Here is a 26,590-nt window from a genome sequence, read left to right as displayed (position 1 = left end):
GTGAATGCATCCGATGAAGTGAGCTGTAGCTCACGAAAGCTTATGCTCTAATAAATTTGTTAGTCTCTAAGGTGCCACAAGTACTCCTTTTCTTCATGTTATTTTAGTCCCTCATGAGGCTTTACGATCAACCAGACCAGATGATCTCTGGTTACTGAATAATTTTCCTTAGAAACATCATAACTAGAAATAAAGTCGTGAGGGGAGCCATTTTTTGAAGAGCATCTACTATCTATTTGTGGGGTGTGGGAAGTGGAATTTTGCTTCTGCAGTTAATTAGCATGTAGATGTTTAACTAGCTTTTTTGAGGGTGCAGGCAGGTGTCTGTCTTATGCAATTAGTTGTGTGCACCAAATGGTGCCCAGAAAAATAAAGGCCACTTTTTATTGTGGGGTGGTGTGTGTGCGCGCGTGCAGGGAAAGGGGTAAGAGAAGGGAGACTTGTACACAAGGCCAGTGAAATGGAAAGATGGAAATGACAGCATTGCTTTTCTCTTTCTCAGGTTATGAGGGTGTTGCAGAGTTCTTCACAGACCTCCTGAACCACATAGCTGCTGTCCTGCAGGGCCAGACACCAGAGGTGACCCAGCTAAACCTCAGCAAACTCCTGGCTGAGCAGACCGGCGGCATAGTAGGGGAGCGGACATGCTGTGCTAGTACAGGCTGCCGAAGCGTGATGGGAAAAGACTCCTCCTGGATTGTGGAAAGTGAGACCAACAGCTCAGTAAAGCTGCAGCACCAGAGACTAGGCTGCAACTCTGCAGTGTCTCCCAGCTTTCAACAGCACTGCGTTGCCACGTTGGCAACAAAAGCTTCCTCTCAATAGCCAGACAATGCTGTGGACTAAGGAAAAGCCATGGGGAGTCAAATCATGGTCCTAGAATCAGAGCAGGCTGTAACAAATTTCTCTTGATTTAACCCAATTTGTTGATGAAATTATCTGAAAAGGAGTGGGGAAGAAAAATGATCCGGATACATTTCATCAGATTCCATTTGCAAATCTGTAGTGAGCTTGCACATGCTTGTGTTTTTAACACTAGACCTTAATGTGGGACGGTTGCTTTTGCGTTTCGTTTTAGATTTTATTTGTAATCACCAGAGACCAGCATTTTAAAATCAGACCTCATGGAACCAGAAAGAATTGGAGTTGACATGGCGTGCGTGACAATGCTAGAGATTTTCACCTTTCCAGAGTACTTCCCATTCCCTCTTTCCTGCTGGACCCTTGAAAAGAACTTTTAAGAAAGCTTCAGTATCAGCAGAACAGGTGTGCTCAGAGCTTCATTGGCAACTTGCTGAGGGCACTAGGACTGCACCTTATTTGATGGATCAAAACAGATTGCGGCTGCCCTCCTGTTTAAAACTGAGGTGAAGACTGCAGTTCCAACTCTGCGGTTCTCTTCCTGGAACCGAGTTGTTTAAGATAAAGGACGCTTCAAATTGTCTTTCGGCACAAGACTGCTACCATGGCAGTAACGAATCTTTTCTGATCCAGCAAAGCTTCAGTTTGAAAAGCAAAGGGTGCATACTACTAGCGGGAGTTGGGTGTCTTGGTAGATAAAACACTGCTCTTTGTACTTTTGGCTGGCCATAAGACCCTAAAGCTTTTTCTTTAGCTGAGAAAATAATTGTCCTTCCATTTCACTCGGGCAAAGTGTAGGAATGCTTTGCTAGTGGGCTAGCAAATGGATCCACTTTTACTTTCACAGAGTAGTACACCAGCCTTGCACGTCCTGTAAATACATGTGTAATTCAGATTTGTAGCCACTATTCTCCATTAATACATGGCTATGCATAAATCATTGCTCTCAACAGTGATTGAACATGAGCAAAATTGGAAAGAGCAGGGTTTTGTGTAAGCTAGTGATTTGTGACAGTTTTTCTGATTTAGAGACTGTTACTATCTGGGACTGCTAAAGGAGGCGGGGTAGGTAAATTACAAGAGTAGTGGTTATACTCATTTGTGAACTATAATACAGTCTGATCATACATTACAGTTGAGATACCGTAGCAAAACTAAAATGTATGTTCTCTTCCTGCAGCACGGCAGCATCTTCTGTCCTTTTAAATTTCCTGCAACTTTTGTCAATTCTGAACACTAAATTGGAAGTAACTGAATCAGACAATGCTGTAAAAGCAGGTTTCAAGCATACACATTAATTTTGTGGGGCTCATGGCCTTTCCATCTTTAAGAAATCCCTAAACTATGTTCACGGAGATGCTATTAAGAAAGCTTCACCTTAGTTAAGCTCTGGGATGTGACAGTTCCATGTTTTTCTATCTTAAGCATTTGTAGAGCACTCATCACCATAACACGTTAGCGCCAACTAATCTAGTATCTGATAGCCAGAGTGGTGGGAAGGAGCAGGTAGGGGATGTAATACAACCTTAGGATAGTGGAGGGAGCCAGATCAGGAAGACACGGAGGGAGGAGTGAGCCAAACCATTTGAAAAATGCTCACTGCCATATGGTGGTGGCCATCCCTCATGGAGAAGTCTTATAGGGTCCTGTAAAAATCACTCTTAACCTTTTTATAGGGTTTTATTGGGGGAAGGGCTATCAATTTCTGTTAACTTCTACAAGACTTTTCCATAAGGAATGTCATTCGTCTTTGGGATTTCAGAGTCAGATTTGTATGAAACACGAATACAGCAAAGTTCCTGGATTTGTGTAAAAATCAGTTCTGAATTGGGCACCTGTCATAACCCTACTATGCGTTGAGGCTGCTGAATAATTGCTGAATCCCACCATTTTACTGCATGTTGTAGGTCCCAGGTAGCCGGGGTGAAAGTGAGGACGACAACCATAGTTATGGACTTAAAACAATTTTCATGATTGACCAAACCTTTCTTAGAACCAAGACTGAAATAAAATAGACATCTAAAGGTTTTTTTGAGATCTTTTCATGTTTCAAGTAAAGCAAAGATGCCCTCAGGAAGGAATTCACCAGTGTGTATTTTTGTATGGTACTCTTGTGTAACTGGCGGGTGGAATGTTTATAGATTTGCCATTTGCTTCCTTTATTAAAATGGAAAAATTTTAATGGGTGGTGGTGGGAGGAAAAGAAGCAATGCTTAATATGATTTAGTAACACGAGACCTTTCAAACTAACTGTGTTTATGTGAATCAGAGTGTTGGATCCAGTTAAAATGTCTGTATGCTGTTTCCTATAACATTGAATAAGAATTTATTTTCCCTGGCTACCGTCTGAATTTTGGTTGGCCTATTTTGCACTGCTTTATTTCTCCAAAATAAACTACTGAAATACAATTGTGCATTTTACACTTGTTTACAGATGATTGTTAAAAAGAATATTTTGTAATTCTCTGAAGCCTTACGAGATACTTTACCTATTTAAGTATAATCCAGACCTTGGCAATAATTAGAAAATAAGCTTAGTTCACTAGCATGATCCCTGACAGGGTCTTTCCAAAATTCTATAATTTATTTTTATTTATCTAGTTTATTGGTATCGCTTTAATTTACTGGGCACAAATATCATGCAAATATTCTTTAATGATATAGCATTACAATGGGATTTCCATATAAATATCATATAGATACAATCATGATATGTTTCTTCAGATTGACTCACACAATAGAATTTTGCTAATTCACATGAACAACTGGGAGATCAATGATGAACTATTGAAATTTGTGTTCATGTATCAAGTACACGAACAAATGCAGCAGAACAAAAAACAAAACAAACCACCCAAGATTACTTCACTGTAAAGACATTCAAGCATGTCCTCGACTTTAAGCGTGTATGTAAATCCTTCCCTATTCAGGAAAACACTTAAACACATTCATCACTTTAAACAAGTGCTTAAGTGCTTTTCTGAATCAGTGCCTTATTTGGCAAGTGTAGACTAGCTTTAGTTATGATGATGCTTCATAGTAAACTAGTTAATGTTCTATAGTATATTTTATAAAAGTAATGGAGTCTTAGTAATATTAGACCTCACTATAGAGTCCCTGCTGTTAAAATTTTCCTGAGAATTAGGGAGAGACCACTGTTTTGTGTATGTGAATTATAGGGTGTATGAATTAGTGAGATTCTGCTGTGGTTTCAGATGTTTACATACTTATCATTGTATGGATTGATATCATTTCCATGGTAATAAGAATGGTCAACTGTTACCCAAAATGGGCCAAATTCTGTCCTATTACCTGTTGTAAATTCGCAGTAACACTGTTAACTTCATTGGCCTTTCTCCACGTTTACTCTTGTTTGAATGGAGCAGAATTGACTGTGACGGTCAAAGTCTTGGTGCTATTGAATCCAATGATAGTTTTGCAATTGAAAGATCAAGATTTGCCCTTATGTAGAGAATACTTGCACGGTATTAGAATAGTCCGTAATGGAAAGCCGTTACCATTTATCCATCTATTCACCCGACTGGCTTGATTTGCCACATTATGCTTTGGTTTGTAATGGTAAATCATTCAGAAGTTGCATACTGCTTTATTCAAAGTGCAGTTTTAAAATGCAACCTAACTGTGATGATGATCAGTACTTAGGGTTAGTGAAATAGAACATACACTTGGACTATGGCAATTTTCCTTTTGTTTTATCCACATATCTGGGTATACAAAACCTATGTGCTTTAGATGCTGACTGACTGGACTGGCTGGCTTATAGGATGCATCCTGTAGCTAATAGATTGTTTGTTGATTTGTAAATCTAGGCTTTTTTAAAATCTGAATGATAAAGTGATTCAAAGATCCCAGTTCTAAATGCATGTGCACTTGTATGTAGGAGATCTGTTAGATTTCGGTGTAATCTTCTGCGGCAGGTTCCACAAACAAAACCACTGGTAAAGTGTTTTTTTGTTTTTTTTTTCATTTTCTTTTAAGTAGGCGAATACACATTAAGAGCCTGATCCTAAGGGCTAGTCTACACTGGCAATGTTGGTTTGTGTAGTCACGGCAGAATGCTGGGAGAGAGCTCTCCCAGCGCTCTTAAAAAAAACCACCTCCACGAGGGGCGTAACTCCCACTGCTGGGAGTGCGGCTACCAGTGCTGGTGCACTGTCTACACTGGCACTTTACAGCGCTGAAACTTTCTGGGCTCAGGGGGGTGTTTTTTCATACCCCGGAGCGAGAAAGTTGCAACGCTATAAAGTGCCAGTGTAGATAAGCCCTGAGACTTTAGTGGGAGTTGCAAGTGCTAAGGATCTCCCAAGGTAAACTCCAAAATTCTTCAGATAATTTAGGACTGTATCCAAGCATGAAACATTCAATTGGTGTTTTGCACAGAAATCAGTATCAGGATACAGCCAAAAGGCAACAGAATAAAACTGGCCAAAACTTTAGATGTCTCTGGAAAAAATAATCTTTGATCCTTTCCAGACTTCTCAGTTTTTAGGCAAACATTTGCTTCACAAATTGTGAGAGTGGTGATAGTGTCAAGTGGATCTGTGTTTTGTTTTTTTTTCAAACTAGCTAGCAGCACTAAGTCTGCACAACTGTGCAGAATATCGTGGTGGTGGTGGTGTTTTTTTAATGAATAAACTCTAGAAAAAGTTTCACTGTTACCTCTGTGCCCCCTTGCAGTAATTTACTTGCATTAACTTTGCTAATTTTCTTTTCTTTTTTCCCTCCCTTTTTAGTAACTGCTGTATTGTTTTATAGCCTTTACCTGTAAATTATTCACAGTATTGCAATATTTTTTTAAAATTAGAAGTTGAAGAAAATGTTCAGTGTAGATTACAATGTTTCCTTTAATATAATCTCCTTTTACACACACAAACACACACGCACACTTTCTCTCTCTTCCAGATCAGCTTGTTGATTTTATTTGTACCTGTTGCTTTAATACCAGTGTCGTAGGGATGTACTCACCAGAATAGATCCTTTTGCACCTTCATTTCCCCACCCACTCTATGGATCCAGGGCACCGAAAGCTGAACTCATGACTTCATGTGTCTGTTTATATTTCCACTAGATTCAACAAGCTCTCATATGGTTAGAGTTTTAAAATACATTTAAGTGAATCTGGTTCTAAATAGTGCAGTGAAATCTATAGTAAAGTAGAGTGAACGTTATGGAATATTCCAGCACATAGCAATGTTTTGGTTGCTGTTTGATTTATACTGAACCTCTGCTTGCTGTGAAGCTTTTCTGTAGTGGGAAGACAACGTCGCTATAAGAAGATTGTGTGTGTGTGTGTGTGTGTGTGTGTGTGTGTGTGTGAGAGAGAGAGAGAGAGTCTGGTGTCGCATGGATTTGGAAGTGTGGCTTGAGCCGGTTTGTCATTATTTGCACAGGGAGGGATGGTGAATAATAAGAATCCAAATCCCTTTGCTGGCTTGGAGCTCCTGATGCGCTGTTTCATTGGTGCCCTGGAAAACTCCAGCATCAGCCATAATTGTTAATGAATAGAGCTCATAGAAATCAGGTCTTCCTGTTAATCCTTTTAAGGAAATCCATATTGTATTTTCTTTATCTTCCATTCTTTTTACAGTAGTTTTTGATATAAATTAATTTAACAATCTTGTATGTGAAAAGGCATATATATCTACACGTATATTAAAATTATAAAAGGGCGCATCTATGTAAGTATAAAATAGTGACTCCTATGTTTGAGAAGTTAGCAGCCCGAAAGAATGAGAGAGTTGTTTATCTCTTGTAAAAAGTCAGTGCTGTTTAAAAAAAAAAAAAAAAAAAAAAAAAGTATTAGATGTATTTTTTTAATTATTTATTTCTTTGGATCAATTATTTGGTATTTTACATGGCTCCTGCATATCCCTGTGAGAACCACACATCCCACTGAAATGCAGTCATTCTCCTTACAAATAATCCCTTAAAATCCTACAGCTTTAAAAAAAAAAATCCCTTCATGTGTGAATGGAGTTGTATACCCCCTTTGTTGTCCTCTTAGGCATGTTTAAAATTCAGTGTCTCCAGTACAAAGCCACCAGTTCTTGGGACCATTTTTTTTTTTTGGTGCGGAGTTTCACAAGTACAGTAATGTCCACACATGAACCAGCTTTATAGTGTTAACAAGTATGTTTTTGTGCTTTGATTCAGTCCTGTTCACAAATGACTCATGAAAAATAAAACCAGTTTTGTACTTAATTTGTATATAAATATATAAAAGAGAAAAATTCATGACTTACTGTAAAAACCAAAAGTATTTACTCTTTGGCTTTTTACTTATACTGCATGACTGAATACATGTGATGATGACAATGAAGATGGTGCTTTGTTCTGTCTGGTACCATTTATTTCAGTGGCAACTTACCCCTTTTCCTTATTTGCCAAGCACCTGTGATGGACACTATTGTGATTTTAACAGTAGAATAATATGCAGTACATATTGTATTGTTATTTCTGTAACTGTTTTGGAGACACAACTGTCCCTTTCCAACACACAGTGAAATAAATGCCTTACAACAGCTCTTATTTTGCATTCTGTTAATGAGTGGGTGGGTGGGTGTTTATGGGAAACTCACCTGCAGGATTTTGGTTTCCACATCTAATATCTTCCTCTTCCCTTTCCAAACTTCCAGTTATTTTGATTGATAATTGTGGACCTACTTGTATTGCCATTGCTAATGAGGGAGGTTTTTTCCCCAGTAAGACTGGTGGGAAAGTAGGATATGCATCACACTTCACTGAGGTTTGGCCCTCAATACAGTTGAAGCCATGTTAGCTACAACTTTGTTTATGGTTGTTGATTGGTAGTGCTTTAGTGTGGTTTTCCCTTGATTGTAGTAGAGATGAACTTTGTGGTCTGAGAAGCCTGTTATTGCATTCTGCTGGGTATTAAGTAATGAATAGCACAATTTGGCTAGCAGAAAAAAATCCCTGTCCACGCTGGCAGGGATGTTACAGCATTACTAAGTAGCAAACATTGTTTAAACATGGCTCTTGTTACAAGCATGAACAAGGGCCTGCATGAAATAAAATCCATGTCTTGTTTCCTTGTGTATTTTTCAGTTTATTCTATAATCATGAGCCCCTTAATTGGTGAATTAATGGGATACTGTCCAGTACAACTGAGCATTTACCAACAGCGCTATACTGGCATCTGAGTTTACCTCCATTTCTTCTTCTCTTTAACACGGTATTCTTAGCTCATCTGTGGCAACAGTCAGCAAATAATGACTTTTTTTTTTTTGTTTTCTACTATAGCTTAAAAATAGTTTAATTCAGATGTGGGAAATTCGCTGAATTCTAAATACCTTTTATTGCTTTTTATTTGGTTAAAAAAGATATGTACCTTTTAGGCTGGAAGGATTTGATTTTTATCTCCAAATGTCAAATTCACTGTTCACACGCAAACTGACCCCCCCCAAATATTTCCATTGATCAAAATTTACTGATAGGCAAAGTAGGAAAAATGCTGCTTGAGAATTTAGAATTTGGTTTAAGGATGTTTATTTTGTATATTTTGAAATGTAATGTTGACACTTTTGTGTTTTAATTGTTATAAAACTTGTACTTTTTGAGGCTCAACAACTACTGGCATTAAATAATAATTGTCTGGCTCCCTAATGTTTGGCTCCTCCTATAATTTCCCACAACTGTGAAAATTTAAATTGATAAAAATTGAACAAAATGCTTAAAAGTAAACATTGATATCCTTCAAAATTATTTAAAAAAAAAATCAAATTCTCCCAAGCCTCTGTGTCTTGTAGGATTCCTTCAAAGCAGCATTCGTTCTTCCTTCTATTGATACCCCAATAAACTAATTATCTTTGCTGAGCTACCATTGTGGAAAGGTCCTGTAGAATTTAATAGAAAATAGCCACCTTTCTGTGGTTTTTTGATCCATTCTATAGAAATTATTATAATAGTTATATTCTAATAGCACCTGCATTGTTTTAGGCACTATCCACACAGTCCTTGCCCCAAAGAATTTACAGTCTCGGCAAAGAACTTCATAGGATGGTTTAAAACAAATCCGACATGAAAGCTATAACCCTCTAATAGTCCATAGCATTTTAGAATAATTTCTTTGGAACCCCACTGATTTCTTCTGTAAAATCATTTTCATAATTGAGATGGCCCTGTGAGTTAACAGAACATCGGACTAGGGGGTCAGGAGTCTTGGGGTCTATTTCTAGGTAAGCCACTGACCTGTGTATGACCTTACGCAAGTCACTTACGCTCCTTGTGTCGCCTTTTTGTCTCCCTCCTTTGTCTGTCTTGCCTATCTATAATGCAAGTTCTTCAGGCTGTCCCATGATGTTCCTGTGTAGGACCTAATGCAGTGGGGCCTTGGTTTTGGATAGAGACACTAGGCATTGGTACAACATAAATAACAACAATGAGGCCACTTTTACCCAAACAAAGCATGGAATTTAACCAGCAAGGTTAACTGCAATGCAATCCAGATTGTGGGGTAAAAATCAATATACAAAAAATAAAATTAGTACGCTAAGGGATTTTGTCGTTAGTCATAGATGGTATATCACAAAAAAAAAAAGCACTTGTACCAGATGTATCTTTTTAAAAAAAAAAAAAAAAAAAAAAAAAGGTATTGCACTGCAATTTCAGGCAGTGGGAAAATTAGCTTTCTCTATACTAGGAACAACTGAATGAGGGTATCTGATTACAAGAAAACTGTATCTTGATTTGAGTAAAACACAGCTCCAATTTGTTCTGTGATCATGACAGTATTGCCCAACCAGTCTAAGGCACATGCAAGATTGTATCTGGGTGTGAAACACAGGCAAAGAGGTGTCTGCCACAGATTGGAACGTTGTTTCAGCCTGCTCTTCTGGTTATTGTAATATGGGGTTGGGGGTCAGATGGCCAGGGGTGTGTTTCAAAAAAGGTAGAACTTTCCCTAAACTCTATCCACAATCCCAGATTAGCTGGATGTCTGCTAAAATGATGTTGATCAATTAAATATGTAACCCTGGTGCCATATCTGTCTAGGCATGTGGCCTTTTAATGTCATTAAGTTTCAGAGTTAACATCCATTGCAATGAATGGGACAGTTCAACCCTTTTAGAACTGTAGTTTGACTGCCATACTGTAGACTCAGTAAGACTTTGCTTCTTCAAGCCACGTTTGAGAGGTTGCCTTTGTGGCTGTAAGGTAAAAGTTTATTTTATAGAATCTGATGTGACTATGGTATAAGTGCTGGCATGATGTACCACCCTGTCATTAGCTTTGTTTGACCCTGCATGGGTGTATTGTAGTGTATTGGGACCCTTAGAGGACAAAATATGTCCTCATTAACATTTCTGGGATGCTCTCTGAAATGTTTGCAGTTGTACATAGATTCATAGATATTAAGGTCAAAAGGGACCATTATGATCATCTAGTCTGACCTCCTGCACAATGCAGGCCACAGAATCTCACCACTCACTCCTGCAATAAACCTCTCATCTATGTCTGAGCTATTGAAGTCCTCAAATCATGGTTTAAAGACTTCAAGGTGCAGAGAATCCTCCAGCAAGTGACCCGTGCCCCATGCTACAGAGGAAGGCGAAAAAACCCCAGGACCTCTTCCAGTCTGCCCTGGAGGAAAATTCCTTTTCGACCTCAAATATGGTGATCAGCTGAACCCTGAGCATGTGGGCAAGAGTCACCAGCCAGATACCCAGGAAAGAATGCTCTGTAGTAACTCAGATCCCACCCCATCTAACATCCCACCACAGGCCATTGGGCTTATTTACCATGAATAGTTAAAGATCTTGAAGCCAGATAGGTCTTTTGCCCCCACTGCTTCCCTTGGAAGGCTGTTCCAGAACTTCACTCCTCTGATGGTTAGAAACCTTCCTCTAATTTCAAGTCTAAACTTCCCGATGGCCAGTTTATATCCATTTGTTTTTGTGTCCACGTTGGTACCGAGCTTAAATAATTCTTCTCCCTCCTGGTATTTATCCCTCTGATATATTTATAGAGAGCAATCATATCTCCCCTCAGCCTTCTTTTGGTTAGGCTAAACAAGCCAAGCTCATTGAGTCTCCCTTCATAAGACAGGTTTTCCATTCCTCGGATCATCCTAGTAGCCCTTCTCTGTTCCAGTTTGAATTCATCCTTCTTAAACATGGGAGACCAGAACTGCACACAGTATTCCAGATGAGGTCTCACCAGTGCCTTGTATAACGGTACTAACACCTCTTTATCTCTATTGGAAATACCTCGCCTGATGCATCTCAAGACCACATTAGCTTTTTTCACGGCAATATCACATTGGCGGCTCATAGTCATCCTGTAGTCAACCAATACTCCAAGGTCCTTCTCCTCCTCCGTTACTTCTAATTTATGCGTCCCCATCTTATAACTAAAATTCTTGTTGTTAATCCCTAAATGCATGACCTTATACTTCTCACTATTAAATTTCATTCTATTACTATTACTCCAGTTTACAAGGTCATCCAGATCCTCCTGTATGATATCCCAGCCCTTCTCTAAATTGGCAATATCTCCCAGCTTTGTATCATCCACAAACTTTATTAGCACACTTCCACTTTTTGTGCTGAGGTCAGTAATAAAAAGATTGGTCCCAAAACTGATCCCTGAGGAACTCCACTGGTAACCTCCTTCCATCCTGACAGTTCACCTTTCAGTATGACCCGCTGTAGTCTCCCCTTTAACCAATTCCTTATCCGCCTTTCAATTTTCATATTGATCCCCATGTGGCACCCTATCAAATGCCTTATTGAAATCTAGGTAAATTAGATCCATTGTTTCAGAGTAGCAGCCATGTTAGTCTGTATTCGCAAAAAGAAAAGGAGTACTTGTGGCACCTTAGAGACTAACAAATTTATTAGAGCATAAGCTTTCGTGAGCTACAGCTCACTTCATCGGATGCATTTGGTGGAAAAAACAGAGGAGAGATTTATATACACACACAAAGAGAACATGAAACAATGGGTTAATCATACACACTGTAAGGAGAGTGATCACTTAAGATAAGCCATCACCAACAGCAGGGGGGGGGAAAGGAGGAAAACCTTCCATGGTGACAAGCAGGTAGGCTAATTCCAGCAGTTAACAAGAATATCAGAGGAACAGTGGGGGTGGGGTGGGGTGGGGGGGAGAAATACCATGGGGAAATAGTTTTACTTTGTGTAATGACTCATCCATTCCCAGTCTCTATTCAAGCCTAAGTTAATTGTATCCAGTTTGCAAATTAATTCCAAAAGTGCTGAATTGGAATTAATTTGCAAACTGGATACAATTAACTTAGGCTTGAATAGAGACTGGGAATGGATGAGTCATTACACAAAGTAAAACTATTTCCCCATGGTATTTCTCCCCCCCACCCCACCCCACCCCCCACTGTTCCTCTGATATTCTTGTTAACTGCTGGAATTAGCCTACCTGCTTGTCACCATGGAAGGTTTTGCTCCTTTCCCCCCCCTGCTGTTGGTGATGGCTTATCTTAAGTGATCACTCTCCTTACAGTTTTCAGAGTAGCAGCCGTGTTAGTCTGTATTCGCAAAAAGAAAAGGAGTACTTGTGGCACCTTAGAGACTAACAAATTTATTAGAGCATAAGCTTTCGTGAGCTACAGCTCACTTCATCGGATGCATCTCTCCTCTGTTTTCTCCTCTGTTTTTTCCACCAAATGCATCCGATGAAGTGAGCTGTAGCTCACGAAAGCTTATGCTCTAATAAATTTGTTAGTCTCTAAGGTGCCACAAGTACTCCTTTTCTTTTTAGATCCATTGTGTTTCCTTTGTCTAAAAAAATCTGTTACTTTCTCAAAGAAGATCAGGTTGGTTTGGCACGACCTATCTTTTGTAAAACCTTGTATTTTGTCCCATTTACCATTGACCTCAATGTCCTTTACTACTTCAAAATTTTTTCCAAGACCTTGCATACTACAGATGTCAAACTATCAGGCCTGTAGTTACCCGGATCACATTTTTTCCCTTTCTTAAAAATAGGAACTGTGTTAGCAATTCTCCAGTCATACTGTAGAACTCGAGTTTACAGATTCATTACAAATTCTTGCTAATGGATTTGCAATTTCGTGTGCCAATTCCTTTAATATTCTTGGATGAAGATTATCTGGGCCCCCCAATTTAGTCCCATTAAGCTGTTCGAGTTTCGCTTCTACCTTATATATGGTAATATCTACCTCCATATCCTCATTCCCATTTGTCATGCTACCATTATCCCTAAGATCCTCATTAGCCTCATTAAAGACTGAGGCAAAGTATTTATTTAGATATTGGGCTATGCCTAGATTATCCTTGACCTCCACTCCATCCTCAGTGTTTAGCGGTCCCACTTCTTCTTTCTTTGTTTTCTTATTTATGTGGCTATAGAACCTTTTACTATTGGTTTTAATTCCCTTTGCAAGGTCCAACTCTACTTGACTTTTAGCCTGTCTCACTTTACCCTACATGTTCTGACCTCAATAAGGTAGCTTTCCTTGCTGATCCCTCCCATCTTCCACTCCCTGTACGCTTTCTGCTTTTTCTTAATCACCTCTCTGAGATGCCTGCTCATCCAACTTGGTCTACAACTCCTGCCTATGAATTTTTTCCCCTTTCTTGGGATGCAGGCTTCCGATAGCTTCTGCAGCTTTGACTTGAAGTAATCACAGGCCTCCTCTGCCTTTAGATCCATAAATTCTTCAGTCCAATCCACTTCCCTAACTAATTTCCTTAATTTTTGAAAGTCAGTCTTTTTGAAATCAAAAAACCTAGTCGCAGATTTATTTTTGTTTATCCTTCCGTTCAGTTTGAACTGAATTAGCTCATGATCACTTGAAGCAAGGTTGTCCCCTACAACCATTTCTTCTATGAGGTCCTCACTATTCACCAAAACCAAATCTAAAACAGCATCCCCTCTAATCGGTTCAGCAACTAGTTGATGAAGGACTCCATCAGCTATTGCATCTAGGAAAATCTGAGCCCTATTATTATTATTACCAGCACATGTCCTCCAGTCTATATCTGGGAAGTTAGTCTCCCATGATCACACAGTTTCCATTAGTATTTACATGTGCATCTTGAGGCTAGAATTTGGCCCACAGAATGAGAGAAAATTCTGTGAACTTCTTGGCTTAAATTCTGCTCTTAGTTATAATTAAAGTTGTCCAACTTCCTGGGGATCAGAGTGACTGAAACCAGAATTAGACTCCTTAAGGCTGGGCCTTTTACTGTTGCTGGAAGACTTTCAATAGTTAATTCTCTGCAAATACAAATATTACATTCTTATATTTACTAGGGTTTAAAATCCGCTTACAGGAGTCTCGCATGCTCCCCAGATTACTTCCTTTTAATCCCCAGGCTGACCAATTCCTTAGACGTCTAAACTATATTCACATTGCTTAACTTAGTGTTGTAGATCTATAGATCCTGGGTCTTGCTCTGTATCACCCACTGAAGTCAATCGATTGGATTGGGCCCTGTGCTTTTCTTAGCATGAATGGCCTTTTTCCATTTTATCTTCAGGGTTTGTACTGTTGCCTATCACCATATTTCCTGACCACTGGGCACCTTGTGAGTGGTGAGGCTGAATTACTCTATGCCCTGTGGCAGTCTGGATGTGTTCTGTTGTTTCATGCTGATGGCAGCCTATGCAAAACCTGGAGATTACTCTGAACCCTTTTCATGGTGCTAGTGGAGACTTCAACACTTGCTCTACTTGGCACCATAGAATGAGAAACTCTTGCTGTGTTCAGTGCTGAGGATTGAGGCTCGAGCTTGAAAGGCAAAGGAAGGAACCCATCATAGTCTTATTTTTCCTTAGATAAATTTTTATATAGAATATATTACAGTCAGTTCTCAGCTTTTAATCAAAAGAGAAGTTATTGCAATTTTATCCAGTGAATCTAACGGTAGAAGTAAAACATTCTAGAAAGCTGTCTTTAAAAAAGAGAAAAAGAAAAACCCGAACAAACAAAGTACATGAGTAAGTCACACTGCTCGGGATACAATTATCCAAAGGGTACAAGAGAGAACCATAGTGGCTAAGGGAGCACAAAATCAAGGAAGAAGCCGACGATGAGTGTAACATTACTGCAAGCCTGTCATTTCCTAGCAATTTTGGCTTCCTGGACAAAATGCTTCTGCTCTGTCTTTATTTTTTACTTTTTGAATCAGTAACTTAAAATGCAGTGTAAAAGAATGAGTTAATTTCTGGCTTTTGCTCATGTTATGTGTAGGGGGAACTTCAGCCCCGCCTCAATTCATGGAGCTTGTGGGCGACTTTCTCCAGTTCGGCTTCTATTGCTGCCAGGCTTTCCAACTCCTGATCCTAAAACATCAGAAATAAAAAAGAGGTAATTACACAGCATAATGTCAGCCCTTAAGTCTCTTTCTTTGCATTAATCAATCAAAGAATTTACGGTATTTATCTGGGCCTGGCAGGTGAAGCAAGGGGAGAGACAGTGTTATCTAGTGGATAACACGCTGGAAGTCAAGAGATGAGGGTTCTATTCCCAGTTCAGCCAGTGGCCTACTGTGTGATCTTGGTCAAGTCATATCACCCCTTTGTGCCTCTCTTTAGACTATGAGCTTGTCAGGGCAGAGACAGTCTCCTACAATGTGGGGCTGACCTAGCATGTTAGGGCCTGACTCTTGGTCAGAACCTCTAGATCAGAGGTCCCCAATCTGTGGGGCATGCCCATTTAGGGGGGTGCAGTGGTGGCCTGGGGCAGCCACCGTGGGAGACAGGGAGGGAGCACTACCCAGTTCCGTTCCCAGGGCCCCACTTGCAGCTACTGGCCCCACACCCAGGTCCTCGTTGATGACTCCTCTCCTGGGGCTCTGCTTCCAGGTGTGGCTGCCAGCCTCAGGCACCACTCCCACCCCCGTCCCCAGCTATGGCTCCAACCTTGGCCCCCTTACCCATGCCCACATCTGCCCCCTTCCCAAAGCTCCTGGCTCTGGGGACACCGGGGGGCACAGTTAGGGGTAACCAGGGGTGCAAGGTAAAATGTTGGGGGACCCACTGCTCTAGGTGCTTCTGTAATATAAATATCAATGTGGGGGAGGGATTTTTGAGTGGTGTGGACATTTACCCATTGGACACCTCCCCAAGTCCTTTAGCTGCATTTTGCATAAACTATTTTTGGCTGTGGCTTCAGGCAAGTGGAAATCGTCCCACCCATTCCCTTTTTTCCTGAAAATGAAGTATTTCAATTAATAATGAGGTGTGCCATGCTCCTAGCACCTCCATCAGTGCTGTGGGAGCGCCTCACGGCTCTCGGAGATCGAAGGAAAGGCCGGTATTTACAGCGCATTGATGTCGGAGTTCTGAAGCATCCAGCTGACCAGAGAAGAGCAGAAGCTGTTGTTTGGGTGGGGGTTAATCTCTTTAAAATAAAGCTGGTTGTTCAGAGAAGCTATAAACAAGCTGGATATTGTAACTATTTGTGTGCTGTAGATCCCAGCACAACACTTCTCTCATTCTGAAACTTAACCCCAATCTAGACGCATGTGGAGACTAATCTGGGTTTAATCATTCTGGGCACTTTTGTGATGTTTTATATTTTCAAAGGAGATACGATCCATGAATCAGTTTTCACACCTTTCTGAGCTAGGTAAGCAGAACCTCTACTTTGAAAGAAGGACCCTGAGAGATGGAGGGTGGGATTCACAAAAGCACCTAACTCCCATTTAAATCAAAATGCCTAAATACCTGCATGAATCCCACCCAGAGAGGCAATGTGAATTTTACAGGACCACACTGTAAGACCAAGCTGTGCTCCTTCAACACAAATCAAGAACACTTTAATCCATCGGAAATTTGATGCAAATGAGAATCTTATTTACAGCACTCATCACATTAAGTTCTGCAGTACTTGCCCTGTGGAAATTAAGCCTTCTGGCCCGTTGTTGGTAAGTAGTATTGGGCCCCTTACGTGCTCAAATTAGTTATCTCCAGGTGCCTTAGCAGATTTGGGTTCGATTTCTGGCTCTACTGAGTAAGCATGGGCTTGCTAAATCCCAGGCAAAACTCTTAACCCCCTTACCCTTTCTTTCATCCTTATTGCTACTGATTTAACACTTTTTACTATAGTGACATGCACTTATAATAATAATACAAAAACCAGCCCCTCACACTAACTGACTTTTTAGGGTATTGAAATAAATGTTTGTACTTATAAAAAAAAAACACACAAAACCCACCTGCATTACACCACAAATGTGCTTTCATTGCTGCACAGCACAAGGGCCATGCCTTGCCTCCTTTGCCATTTCATAAAGTGCTATTTATGTACATCTGTCTCCCTGCATTTATCTGCCTAGCTAACTGTGTTTGTACAAGCAGAGCAGTTGCTACACCTAGTTGTGCATTTATGACCTGTGTACAAGAAGTTAAGAGATCACAGGGAAGAAATCAGTATACAACATGAACAACTCTTTTGAAAATGTGCTCTAAAATTGATAATGATTTTTCTAAAGTTGCTCTTGTGTATTCACAGTTGCTACTTTACCTGAGCCTATTTTTGTTAGTAATTTAAATACACCGATTAAGCGCCATAACTATATGGTGCTGGTCCAAATTCCAGTCTGTCCTGAAATCCTGTTTTTTGCTACAAAAATGTAAACTTCAGAGTAGCAGCCGTGTTAGTCTGTATCCGCAAAAAAGAAAAGGAGTACTTGTGGCACCTTAGAGACTAACAAATTTATTAATAAAAATGTAAATGTATTTCAACAACAGGGATTTAAATCAACTTGGCTAATTTGGTACATGTGTCACTGACCATGGTGTCATAAGCACAGACACTGATAATTTGCAAAAAGTGAACGAGGCATTAAGCAACACCAAACCACAACTCTGCACCAACTGAGGTTAAAAAAAAAGGGGGGGGGGCTCCACTAAGTAGAAGCGTCTTGTCCTTGCTAGAGTCAGGGGGAGTGTGGGTGGGTGAGAGACACACACACGTATAATTATACATAGTCATGCAAATGGCTAATGCTCCAGCTGGAACAGTAGCAGGTAAAGAGCATGTTAAATCTCTGCTGTTAAAAAGTCAAGCTTACCCTAGCTCTTGTTTTCAGTATTATGTAAACAGCAGTGGCTCCCCATTGGACATTGGGGGTAACTTCGTTATGGTTATTGAATTCAAATCCACTTCACACAAAAGGACAAGTACCGCATCCTCCCAAAATGTATGGCCCTTTTCCTGGGCCTTTCCTCCTGCTAGCTGGTGGGTAGGTTCTATTTCTCCAGGCGTTGTCCCCAGGACAAAGACGTTGTGAAACCTCTTCCACGGCACTCCAGCCACCACTGCTACATCTTGACCTATCCTATTGGAATCCAGGAAGTGGGCAGGCGGAAGCCCGCCCACTGCTAAAGGAAAGGACCTCCCCCAAGCCTAAGGGGAGGATCCACATGACTTGGAAGCCAAATGATTCCGGGGAACAACTAATGAGATAACAGGGACAGGAGTGAGGTTAAAGGGTCAAATGAAGGGAACTGGACGGGGACACCTAGCAGAGAACCCCAGACAGCACCCACTGCTCCTCGAAGGTGTCAAGGGAGCCAGCGGACGCAGCCCAGAGGAACTCTGCCCGGATGTGTGAGTGGACGGAGGATTGGAAATAGGCCCCACAGTCATAGGAGACCCCATCGGCCAACCTTCTCTCCCCGGTTTTATAGATGGGCATTTTAGCCAGGGCTAGGAGGAGGTTAACCAGGAAGTCCCATGATTTTGTAGAGCCACGGATAGGGAGTGCATAGATAAGAAGGTGAGGGGAAAAGTGCAACCAAAAACATAACAGGATGTCTAAGAGGAGCTGGAATAGGGGCAGCAACCTGGTGCACTCCAGGTAAACGTGCGCCAGGGTCTCCCTCATGCCGCAAAAGGGGCAGGTGTCAGGGATGGGGGTGAACCACACCAAGTACACACCCGTGCTCATGTCTCCGTGAAGGAGCCACTAACTGATATCCCCGGTGGGCCTCGGGACCGGGGTGGAATATGGGCTGGTCCACCAGGGTCCTCCACCTCCAGAGGTGGTAGAAGGTCCTGCCACTTTGTGTCAGGGTGGTACACAAGGATGAGGATGTGAAGGGTGTGGAGCACGAGCGCGTATAGATGTTTCCTCAGATGGTCTGAAAACGAACTGCAAATTGTGCAGCTAGCTCACAGTGAAAGGATGGGGGGGACTGGTCAAGTCCATGGGGCAGGGGCCCGATGAAAAGGTCTGGAGGGTCTGGGGTGGAGGGTGGGCGGGGTGTGCCCTCTCGCAGGACCCGGTTGAGGTAGGCCCGAGCAGCGAGCAGTAAAGTGGCCCTCCCCTTCTGAAGTACGTGCTGGGGAGTACGAGAAAGCCCCAGAGGCCGAGCAAGTGTCAGGGGATCCAGCCAGTCTCCCCCGTTGTAGTCCAGGAGGTCTCCGACTCCGGTGACTTCTGCCAGGACCAACCTCTGGTGCACTGAGGGGGGACTCCGCCACCCAGAGCTGGGGGTATTGTGTAGCAGGGGCTCTGTGAGGAGATCTGCCCCCTCGGTAGCTGTCATGGAGCTGGTCGCTGAAAACAGTTTCCAGGTCCGGAGTAGGTCCTGGTAGAAGACTGGCAGCCCAGAGAGGTCTTGTGGAAGACCTCTCGGATGGAGATAAAGGAGCTGCCAGTTGTATCGGCCTCCTAGGAAGTGGCGCCGCAGGAAGGCCGTACTCTCCCCACCAGACTACCTGCACCATAAAGGAGCTTCTGTAGGGCCTGGAGGCGGAAGACACGGACCTCACTGCATCGGCACTTCAGGCCCTGCCCTGCTCTCCGTCCTCAAGGGGCAGGTAGAGGACCCCTGCAGAGACCCAGTGCGCTCCTGGCCAAAAGAACTCCAGAATTGCTGTCCAGAGGTTGGCCAGGAAGCCCAGGACTGGGTGTTGAGCCGGTACCAGAGCATGGACAGGGGTTCTCAAACTTCGTTGTACCACAACCCCCTTCTGCTAACTAAAATTACTACATGACCCAGGGTGGAGGGGCAGGGAGGGACACTGAAGCTTGAGCCTGCCCGAGCCCAAGCCCCACCACCTCGTGCAGGGGGACCAAAGGCCAAGGGTTTTAGCACCTGCTGGGGTGGGGGCTGTAACTTGAGCCCCTCCACCCAGGACTGAAGCCCTTGGGCTATGGCTTTGGCCCTGAGTTGTGGGGCTTAGGCTTCAGCTTCTGCCCTAGCAAGTCTAATGCCACCTCTGGTGACTCCATTAAAATGAGGTCCTGAACCACTGACCTATGGTAAAAATTACCTGCAATAAGAAGTATCACAAGGGGGCTCCTGCAAGGCTTTTCTCCCCAGCTCCTCACGCCTCCCTGGTGCCTGGTACATTACATCCCTTACAGTGGGGGCTTGCCCCTTTCCTGGTGGCCAAAGTAGGGTGTGCCAGGTTTGTCCATGGGGCTGGGGGTGCAGGAGCAGGAGCATCCTTGTGCGGGGGGAGTGAGAGTCTGTCAGTCCTGCCCCCTCCCCCACCTCCCACCTGCGGGAGGGAGGCAGGTGCGGTTTCAGGAGAAGGTCCATGGGTGGGTGCTGGATCCTGGGGAGGGTTCCCTATGGGGGGGAGTCTGTGTGTGTGTGAGGGGGGGTCTTTGTCATTCCCTCCCGAGGACAGGGGGTGTGGGATCATATGGGATGCCTGGGGGGGGGGAAAGTAGTGCTGCAAGGGTGTCCTGGGGGTGGTGAGGGGGAAGGTGTGTTTGTGTCCATTGGGCAGGAGATTTGGGACCCAGAAGGGTTCCCTATGGGAGTGTGTGTGGAGGGGGGGTGGTTGTGGTGGTCTGTCACTCCCTCTCCCGAGTGGGGGAGTGTTGGGGGGGAGGATCTCAGTCCTTCACAGACAGGGTGGAGGATCAATGGTGATTTCCTGGGAAGGGTTCGGGGGGGGTGTTACAGGATCCCTACGGTGGGGTGCAGGGGGTCCCTAGTTGGGGGGAAAGCTTTGGGTGTGTGGTGTGATCTGTCAGTCCCTCCTTGGAGCAAAGGTAGGCTCCAGGGGTCTGTCAGTCCCTCTCCAGGGCAGGGGTGTAGGGTATCCCCAAGCGGACACTGAGCCCTCCCACAGCTGGGATGCAGGTGGCACCCTATGGGATGTGGTGATTGGAGGGGGGGGGCGGTCTGTTAGTCCCTCCCTAGGTGGAGGGACAGGATTGAGGGGGAGTGGGTTCCCTCAGGGGTGCAGGGGTATCCCTGGGGGGTGTGAGGAGGTCTGTTAATCAGTAAATCCTAAAGTCTAACCTTTCTGTGTTACTAGTAGTAAGCAGCTCCCTGCTCACCTCCCCTCATATAGAAGTTAAACTACACCTATGATGTTACCTCATGTATCTGAGCAGGGCACAGTGGGGGTAGCCTCTTGCTTGTTGAGCTGCAGTCAATGGCTTATCTTCCCTCATCTACTTGTACCTTGGTGAAAGTTGGTACTGGTGGCTTGTTGCCTCTTACAAGAATTGTCTAGTCCTACCCCCAACACTGCCTCGGCAGTGGAGATTTCCAAAGTAAGATGCCCCATTCTGAGACAGCCAACTTGCAAAAAGAGAAATTCTTCTGCTCGTTCAAGAACTATGGGCCAGGCTAACTGGTGTGAAGGGGGTTTGGTCGCATCTAAGACTGGTTCAAAAACAGGAGCAGATTCAGCTCCCTGCAGTTTCCTGGGAGTACAAAGGCATTGCATCTGGTTGTGTGTATGTGTGTGCAAAGCTGGTGCTCAGAGCGACTCATGTGCCAGGATTTCAGGGGGTCTGAAGGAATGTGTGTAAATTAGTGCCAGTTTTATAAACTCACAGAGTGATCAAAAAAGTGGCTCCTGCTGTGATGCTTTTCCTCCTGCCTTGTGGTACCAGGGCAGCTGAGTCTTTGCGGGACATGGGTGGCTTGAAGAGATTTTATACGTAAAGTTACTTGGCATCATTCTGGTCAGAGAAAGACATTTTAACAGTGGAATCTCTGTTTAGTTTACAACATGCTCCCAGAACAATATGAACATACACTCCTAGTTCAATATGGGAGGGGGGAAGATCATCTTCCAAAGCCTCAGGTACTAGGCTCTTGCTGGAGCCAGGATACCTTAAGATCCTATGGTCTGACCCAACATAGAGAACAGACAATCAGCTCTGTAGTTGCCAAAGCCAGAGTTGAGCTGAGAAGCAGTACAGAACAGAGGGAGGAAAAGAAACAGTAAGGTGCTATAAAAGCACCTTGTCCCCTCCACAATTCTTGGCTCCTTCCTGGCATTTCGTGGGGAGACTCCCTGTGCTGGGGGTGTTTCCTGTGGACTACCTCCACCAACTTTTCACCCGCTGGATGCTGCTGGACTAATGGTACAGTGGATGGAGTTCAGTGAATAATCAGGACCCTGATGGACTTGAAAGCTGATCAAAAAACTAAATAAAAAAAACTCTTCCTTCTTCACAGGCGTAACTGAAATCCTATGGCAAGGGGTTGTGTCTGGCAGTAGAGCACTTGTACTGAGCCATCACATTTGCCGTGTTGCTCAATTTAATCACAACTTTAATTATTCTGCCTGGTTTATCCTTCAGGTGCTCAGAATGGTTCATTGGCCACAGACCTTCCAGTCAGTGACATGCTAGAGTTTTGACGTACAAGTAGTTATACAATAGCAAACAGCCATTTACATTTTGCTGGTTTAAATGCAAAATCATGCATCCTGCTATTCATAGGCCAGCCTGACTCCAGCTATAGTGATGAAACTGCTAGGGCTTTGGATAAATGACAATTAAAGGCCTTAAATAGAAATGAAGGGAGGAAGAAAGCGATTTCGTGGTGGTATTTAGCACAATGTCAATAGTTTCCCTTGCACTCTCCCAACCTGCAGAGCTCTGGGTAACACGACAAATTGTCTCTTTCACCAACAGAAAAGTTGGTCCAACAAAAGATAATATTTCTGAGACAAGCTGGGTGAAGTACTAAAGGTTAGTTAAAAGAAAAGGAGTACTTGTGGCACCTTAGAGTCTAACAAATTTATTTGAGCATAAGCTTTTGTGAGTTGTGTAGCTTACAAAAGCTTATGCTCAAATAAATTTGTTAGACTCTAAGGTGCCACAAGTACTCCTTTTCTTTTTGCAAATACAGACTAATACAGCTGCCACTCTGAAACCTAGTTAGTTATCCTGCTGCCAAGATGCATGTAAATTTACTTGACTGACACATGCAACTACAGTAACTGTAGTTGCGGCTACGCTTTTATTTTTTTATTTTACACTTTATTGTTTTTTGCACATGTATCTAGGTCTCATTTTTGTTTTTTAAGTTTGGCCCTAAAAGTCTGGATCAGCACCTAGCACAATGTGGCTGGGGCCTCTAGGTGCTATACCATACAAATAATAAAAACAACCCTGAACTGAGAAACAAAACACAGCTACCTGAGTAACACTGGGCATAATAAAGTAATGGTGTGGAGCCTTCCTAAACCTCTCAGTGCACTTTTGATACCCTGCAAATGACTGGATGGTTGGTTGTTTTTTTAAATGCATGCACAGGTGTCACACCAACCTCTGTTCTTCTGTTAGCGCTTCCTTCTTCATCCTTCTTTTCTTCAGGCATGGCGGCAAATGGAAACCCTGCTTCGCTGCTGTCCTCCTTTGCATGATGTTTCCATGACCTTCTCATATCCTCTTCTGGGTTATGGAAGTCATACTTGTGGGACCTGAAGGACATTTTCATGGACCTATCTGGGTCTTCGCTGCTGTCGTTTTCCTCCAGGCGCTTCTTGGATGTCAGCTGCTTGGCCAGCTCATCCATTTTGTTCCATCTCTTGGAGTCTTCCCACGCTCTGGAGGGCTCCTCCTCCACTTCCTCCCTTTTGACATCCCTGAGGTGGAAGGTGTCCTCTGCCTGCATTGCTTCGTCCTCCAACCGATGCCTCCCTCCTTTCAGTCCATGGGATTTCTCTTCCGAGCTCTTCAAACCTTGGCCAAAGCCCAAAGCATCTTTGTTATCTGAAGCATTTATTGAACAAAACAATGAAATGGTGTTTAGATTAGTTAGACCCAGTCTTTGCACCAAGCCTAATTTCTTACTGAATTACTCTATGTAAACTGACTGACTGCTGAAGCAACAGATTCATGGATTTTAAGGCCAGAAGGGACCACTATGAATGTCAAGTCTGACCTCTTGTATACAACACAGGTTACATGAACTTACAGCTAGACTTGCAGGAGAAGACACATATGCACTGCAATACTGAAAAAGAGACTGGAGCTAACAGTAGTCAAGAAACTTTTAAAAAGCCTGAGAAGCTGCAATAAATTATGTAAAAGCTTTTTGAAAAACTGACCAGACACATCATAAGGCTCAGAGAGAAGTAAATGATGGGCAGATTTACAACAGTATTTTGGTGTCTAAAGATGCAGACGGGCCTAGTGGGATTTATGTACAACTGCTGGTTGGAGTTATGCCTCTAACATGCTTAGGTGCATTTGGAAATCCCACTAGGTGCCTAGCTGCACTTTTAGGCCTCCAAGTACCTTTGTGAATCTGGCCTGGAGCTCTCTGTTTGTCAAACAGCACAAAATGAATGAGATGGTTGGGACATCATGTGGGATACATACCACCTTCCCTAGGAGTCTCCTCGGTCTCATCCTCAGCTGAGCCAAGTATCCTATCTGCTTCGGTAGGCTGCTCATCTTCCAGGGTGCTTCTCCTGACATCCTCGTCCGCAGTATGCTCTTGTAGGGTCTCCTCTTCCGCTTCTCGGCTCTCTTCCTGGCCTTTTTTGGAAATCTGCTTCTTCTCTCCCTGAAGCTCCTGACTTCTGTCAGTCTCTTCAGGCTGCTCCTTTTCAGCCTCTTGGAGCTTGTGCTCGGCGAGCTCATTCTCTCTCAGGTTGTCATTGATGTGGTTACCTAAAGCATCTTCCCTTGGCAATTCTTCAGCCTCGCTGACCTCGTTGCTGTCAGATTCCTCTGCATTCTCCTTGTCGTCTTCAGGGCCAGCTTCTTGCAGTCTTAGCTCCTTCTCTTCCAGGCTGTTTTTCTCATCCTCCTTGGACTCCTCCCTCTCACTGTTCTGCTGGCTTCTCTCTGCCACTAGCTCAGCAAATGAGGCTGTGGGCTCCTCCACAGCAATTTCCCTTGATTTATCTGTAGTGGCAACATGGCAAAAACAGAACCTCTTTAGAAGTCTATTTCACAAGTTGAGGTGGCTTCTTACTGATCGAAGGGCTCAATCCAAACAAAAACAAAAAAAAACTATGTTTCACCTACAGCAGATGAGTAAATCCATCTGGTTAATGCATTTAACTATATGTTGAACTTTAACTATGCGAGTAGGCCCAATGATGTCTACTGTACTGAATCATGGGTGGAATTAAAGATAAACATGTGCTTAAACTGATCCACTATTCAGTATAGTAGACTTCAATGAGCCTACTCACATGCTTAGTTAAGTATGTGCACAAGTGCTTTGTTGAAGCAGAGCCTATGATAAACTATCAATAGCATTTGAGATTAAATATAAAATAGAAAATCTCAGAATTATAATCATGCTTTACATTTATATAGCACTTACGTGATCAAAATCCTGTGCAAAGACTGGCTAATTCCCCACTCACAATAACCCTAACAGAAGGGGAAGTCTTATTCCCACTTTATACAGATGGGATTAGTACAACTTGGCCAAGACTGTTCAGCCAGTCAGGGGCAGCTATGGTTGGCCAAATGGGTTATTTTTCATTGTTCACAATGGGGCCTGATCTCAGGAGGGGCGTAGACAGTACTTGACTGCAAAAATGTCAATCATATTTTCAGAGCAAAAGAAAGAGGAAGAGAAAAGGGAGGTGAGAAAACTAGAAAAGGAGGTCAAAGGAAACGGACATAAAGAGATAGAAAATGGAATGAAGCAATGCTAAAAAAAAAGCTTAAGGTGAGTAAGTATCATTAAAGTATTCAAGCTCCTACATTATAGCTTGTATTCCTGGCAGAAAAGTGGCACTGAAATGACTGGCAGCTGTCCCAGCGGGTGAGAGGGTTAGGGCCAAGAATCTTCAGACTGATACTCCACTTGGGGTTGGAAGAGCGGACATACCAGCAGTTTAATTTTTTCCAATTTGGTTTAAATGAAAGGCTGATGGCTGGATCCCGCTTCCACTGAGTGCAGTGGAAGCAGGAGCACGCCTTGATGAGGGGGAGCTTCCTGTCCCCTCAGTTTTGTTTGAATATATTAGACTTTGCAACAACCTCAACTGAGATGGTCATTTACCATAAGTGACAGCCATGGGCAGTTCACTGCTGAATGCAACAGCGGAATAACAAAGCATGGTAAATACAAATAGCTCTTCCAGAAATCATACTTGCGAAGTTAGATTGTGGCATGATCTTACTTAGGAATCCATTCTGTATTGAACTATATTTGCAGCAAACTAATCCCACACAGGCACTACCTTCTTCTGATATGAAAAAGAGAAGGCACTGAGCTAGAGAGAATGACCTAAAGTCTCCTTTTACTTCCATGGGGGTAACTCCAGTTAACCAACAGGATTGGACTGGGGGAAAATAATCACAGCTGGGTTTGGTCTGTTTAGGACCCTACATTTTCTGTGCATCCAAAACTCCCATTGACTTCAAGAGATACATTACCTGACCATTAGTGTTGTACATTCTCAGATACAATGGTGATTGGTGTCGCATAAAAACCTAGTCCGATACAAAGATAGACCCCCAACCTCTTTAATATTCCATCACATCTTTCCTCGTAG

The 26,590-nt window shown here is 42.9% G+C and overlaps 2 protein-coding genes across 9 annotated transcripts in view; one reads left to right on the top strand and one right to left on the bottom strand.

Annotated features, from left to right (window-relative positions):
- ITPK1 (inositol-tetrakisphosphate 1-kinase) overlaps window positions 1-3,282 on the top strand; it is a 218,685-nt gene extending 215,403 nt beyond the window's left edge. For all 4 annotated transcript variants that reach the window (XM_038405731.2, XM_038405732.2, XM_043517869.1 and 1 more), the window contains one exon: window positions 503-3,282. In XM_038405731.2, the coding sequence (XP_038261659.1) occupies window positions 503-825 (323 nt within the window). In that variant the 3' untranslated portion in view covers window positions 826-3,282. The remainder of the gene's footprint in view (window positions 1-502) is intronic.
- An 11,383-nt stretch (window positions 3,283-14,665) lies between these two features.
- Window positions 14,666-26,590, bottom strand: part of CHGA (chromogranin A) — a 40,884-nt gene continuing 28,959 nt past the window's right edge. For 2 of the 5 annotated variants that reach the window (XM_043517863.1, XM_038407224.1), the window contains exons 6-8: window positions 24,447-24,977; window positions 23,389-23,834; window positions 14,666-15,186 (exon numbers count right to left, since the gene is read on the bottom strand). In XM_043517863.1, coding sequence (XP_043373798.1) covers window positions 15,103-15,186; window positions 23,389-23,834; window positions 24,447-24,977 — 1,061 coding nt within the window. In that variant the 3' untranslated portion in view covers window positions 14,666-15,102. Of the gene's footprint in view, window positions 15,187-21,835; window positions 22,248-23,388; window positions 23,835-24,446; window positions 24,978-26,590 lie in introns of those variants that run through there. The other 3 variants (XM_043517864.1, XM_043517865.1, XM_043517866.1) reach the window with 2 other exon arrangements.

This window comes from Dermochelys coriacea, chromosome 6, assembly GCF_009764565.3.
Source record: "Dermochelys coriacea isolate rDerCor1 chromosome 6, rDerCor1.pri.v4, whole genome shotgun sequence".
Classification (NCBI taxonomy): domain Eukaryota; kingdom Metazoa; phylum Chordata; order Testudines; family Dermochelyidae; genus Dermochelys; species Dermochelys coriacea.
The sequence above is the reverse complement of the archived record's forward strand: the minus strand, read 5'-3'. Positions and strand labels throughout refer to the sequence as shown.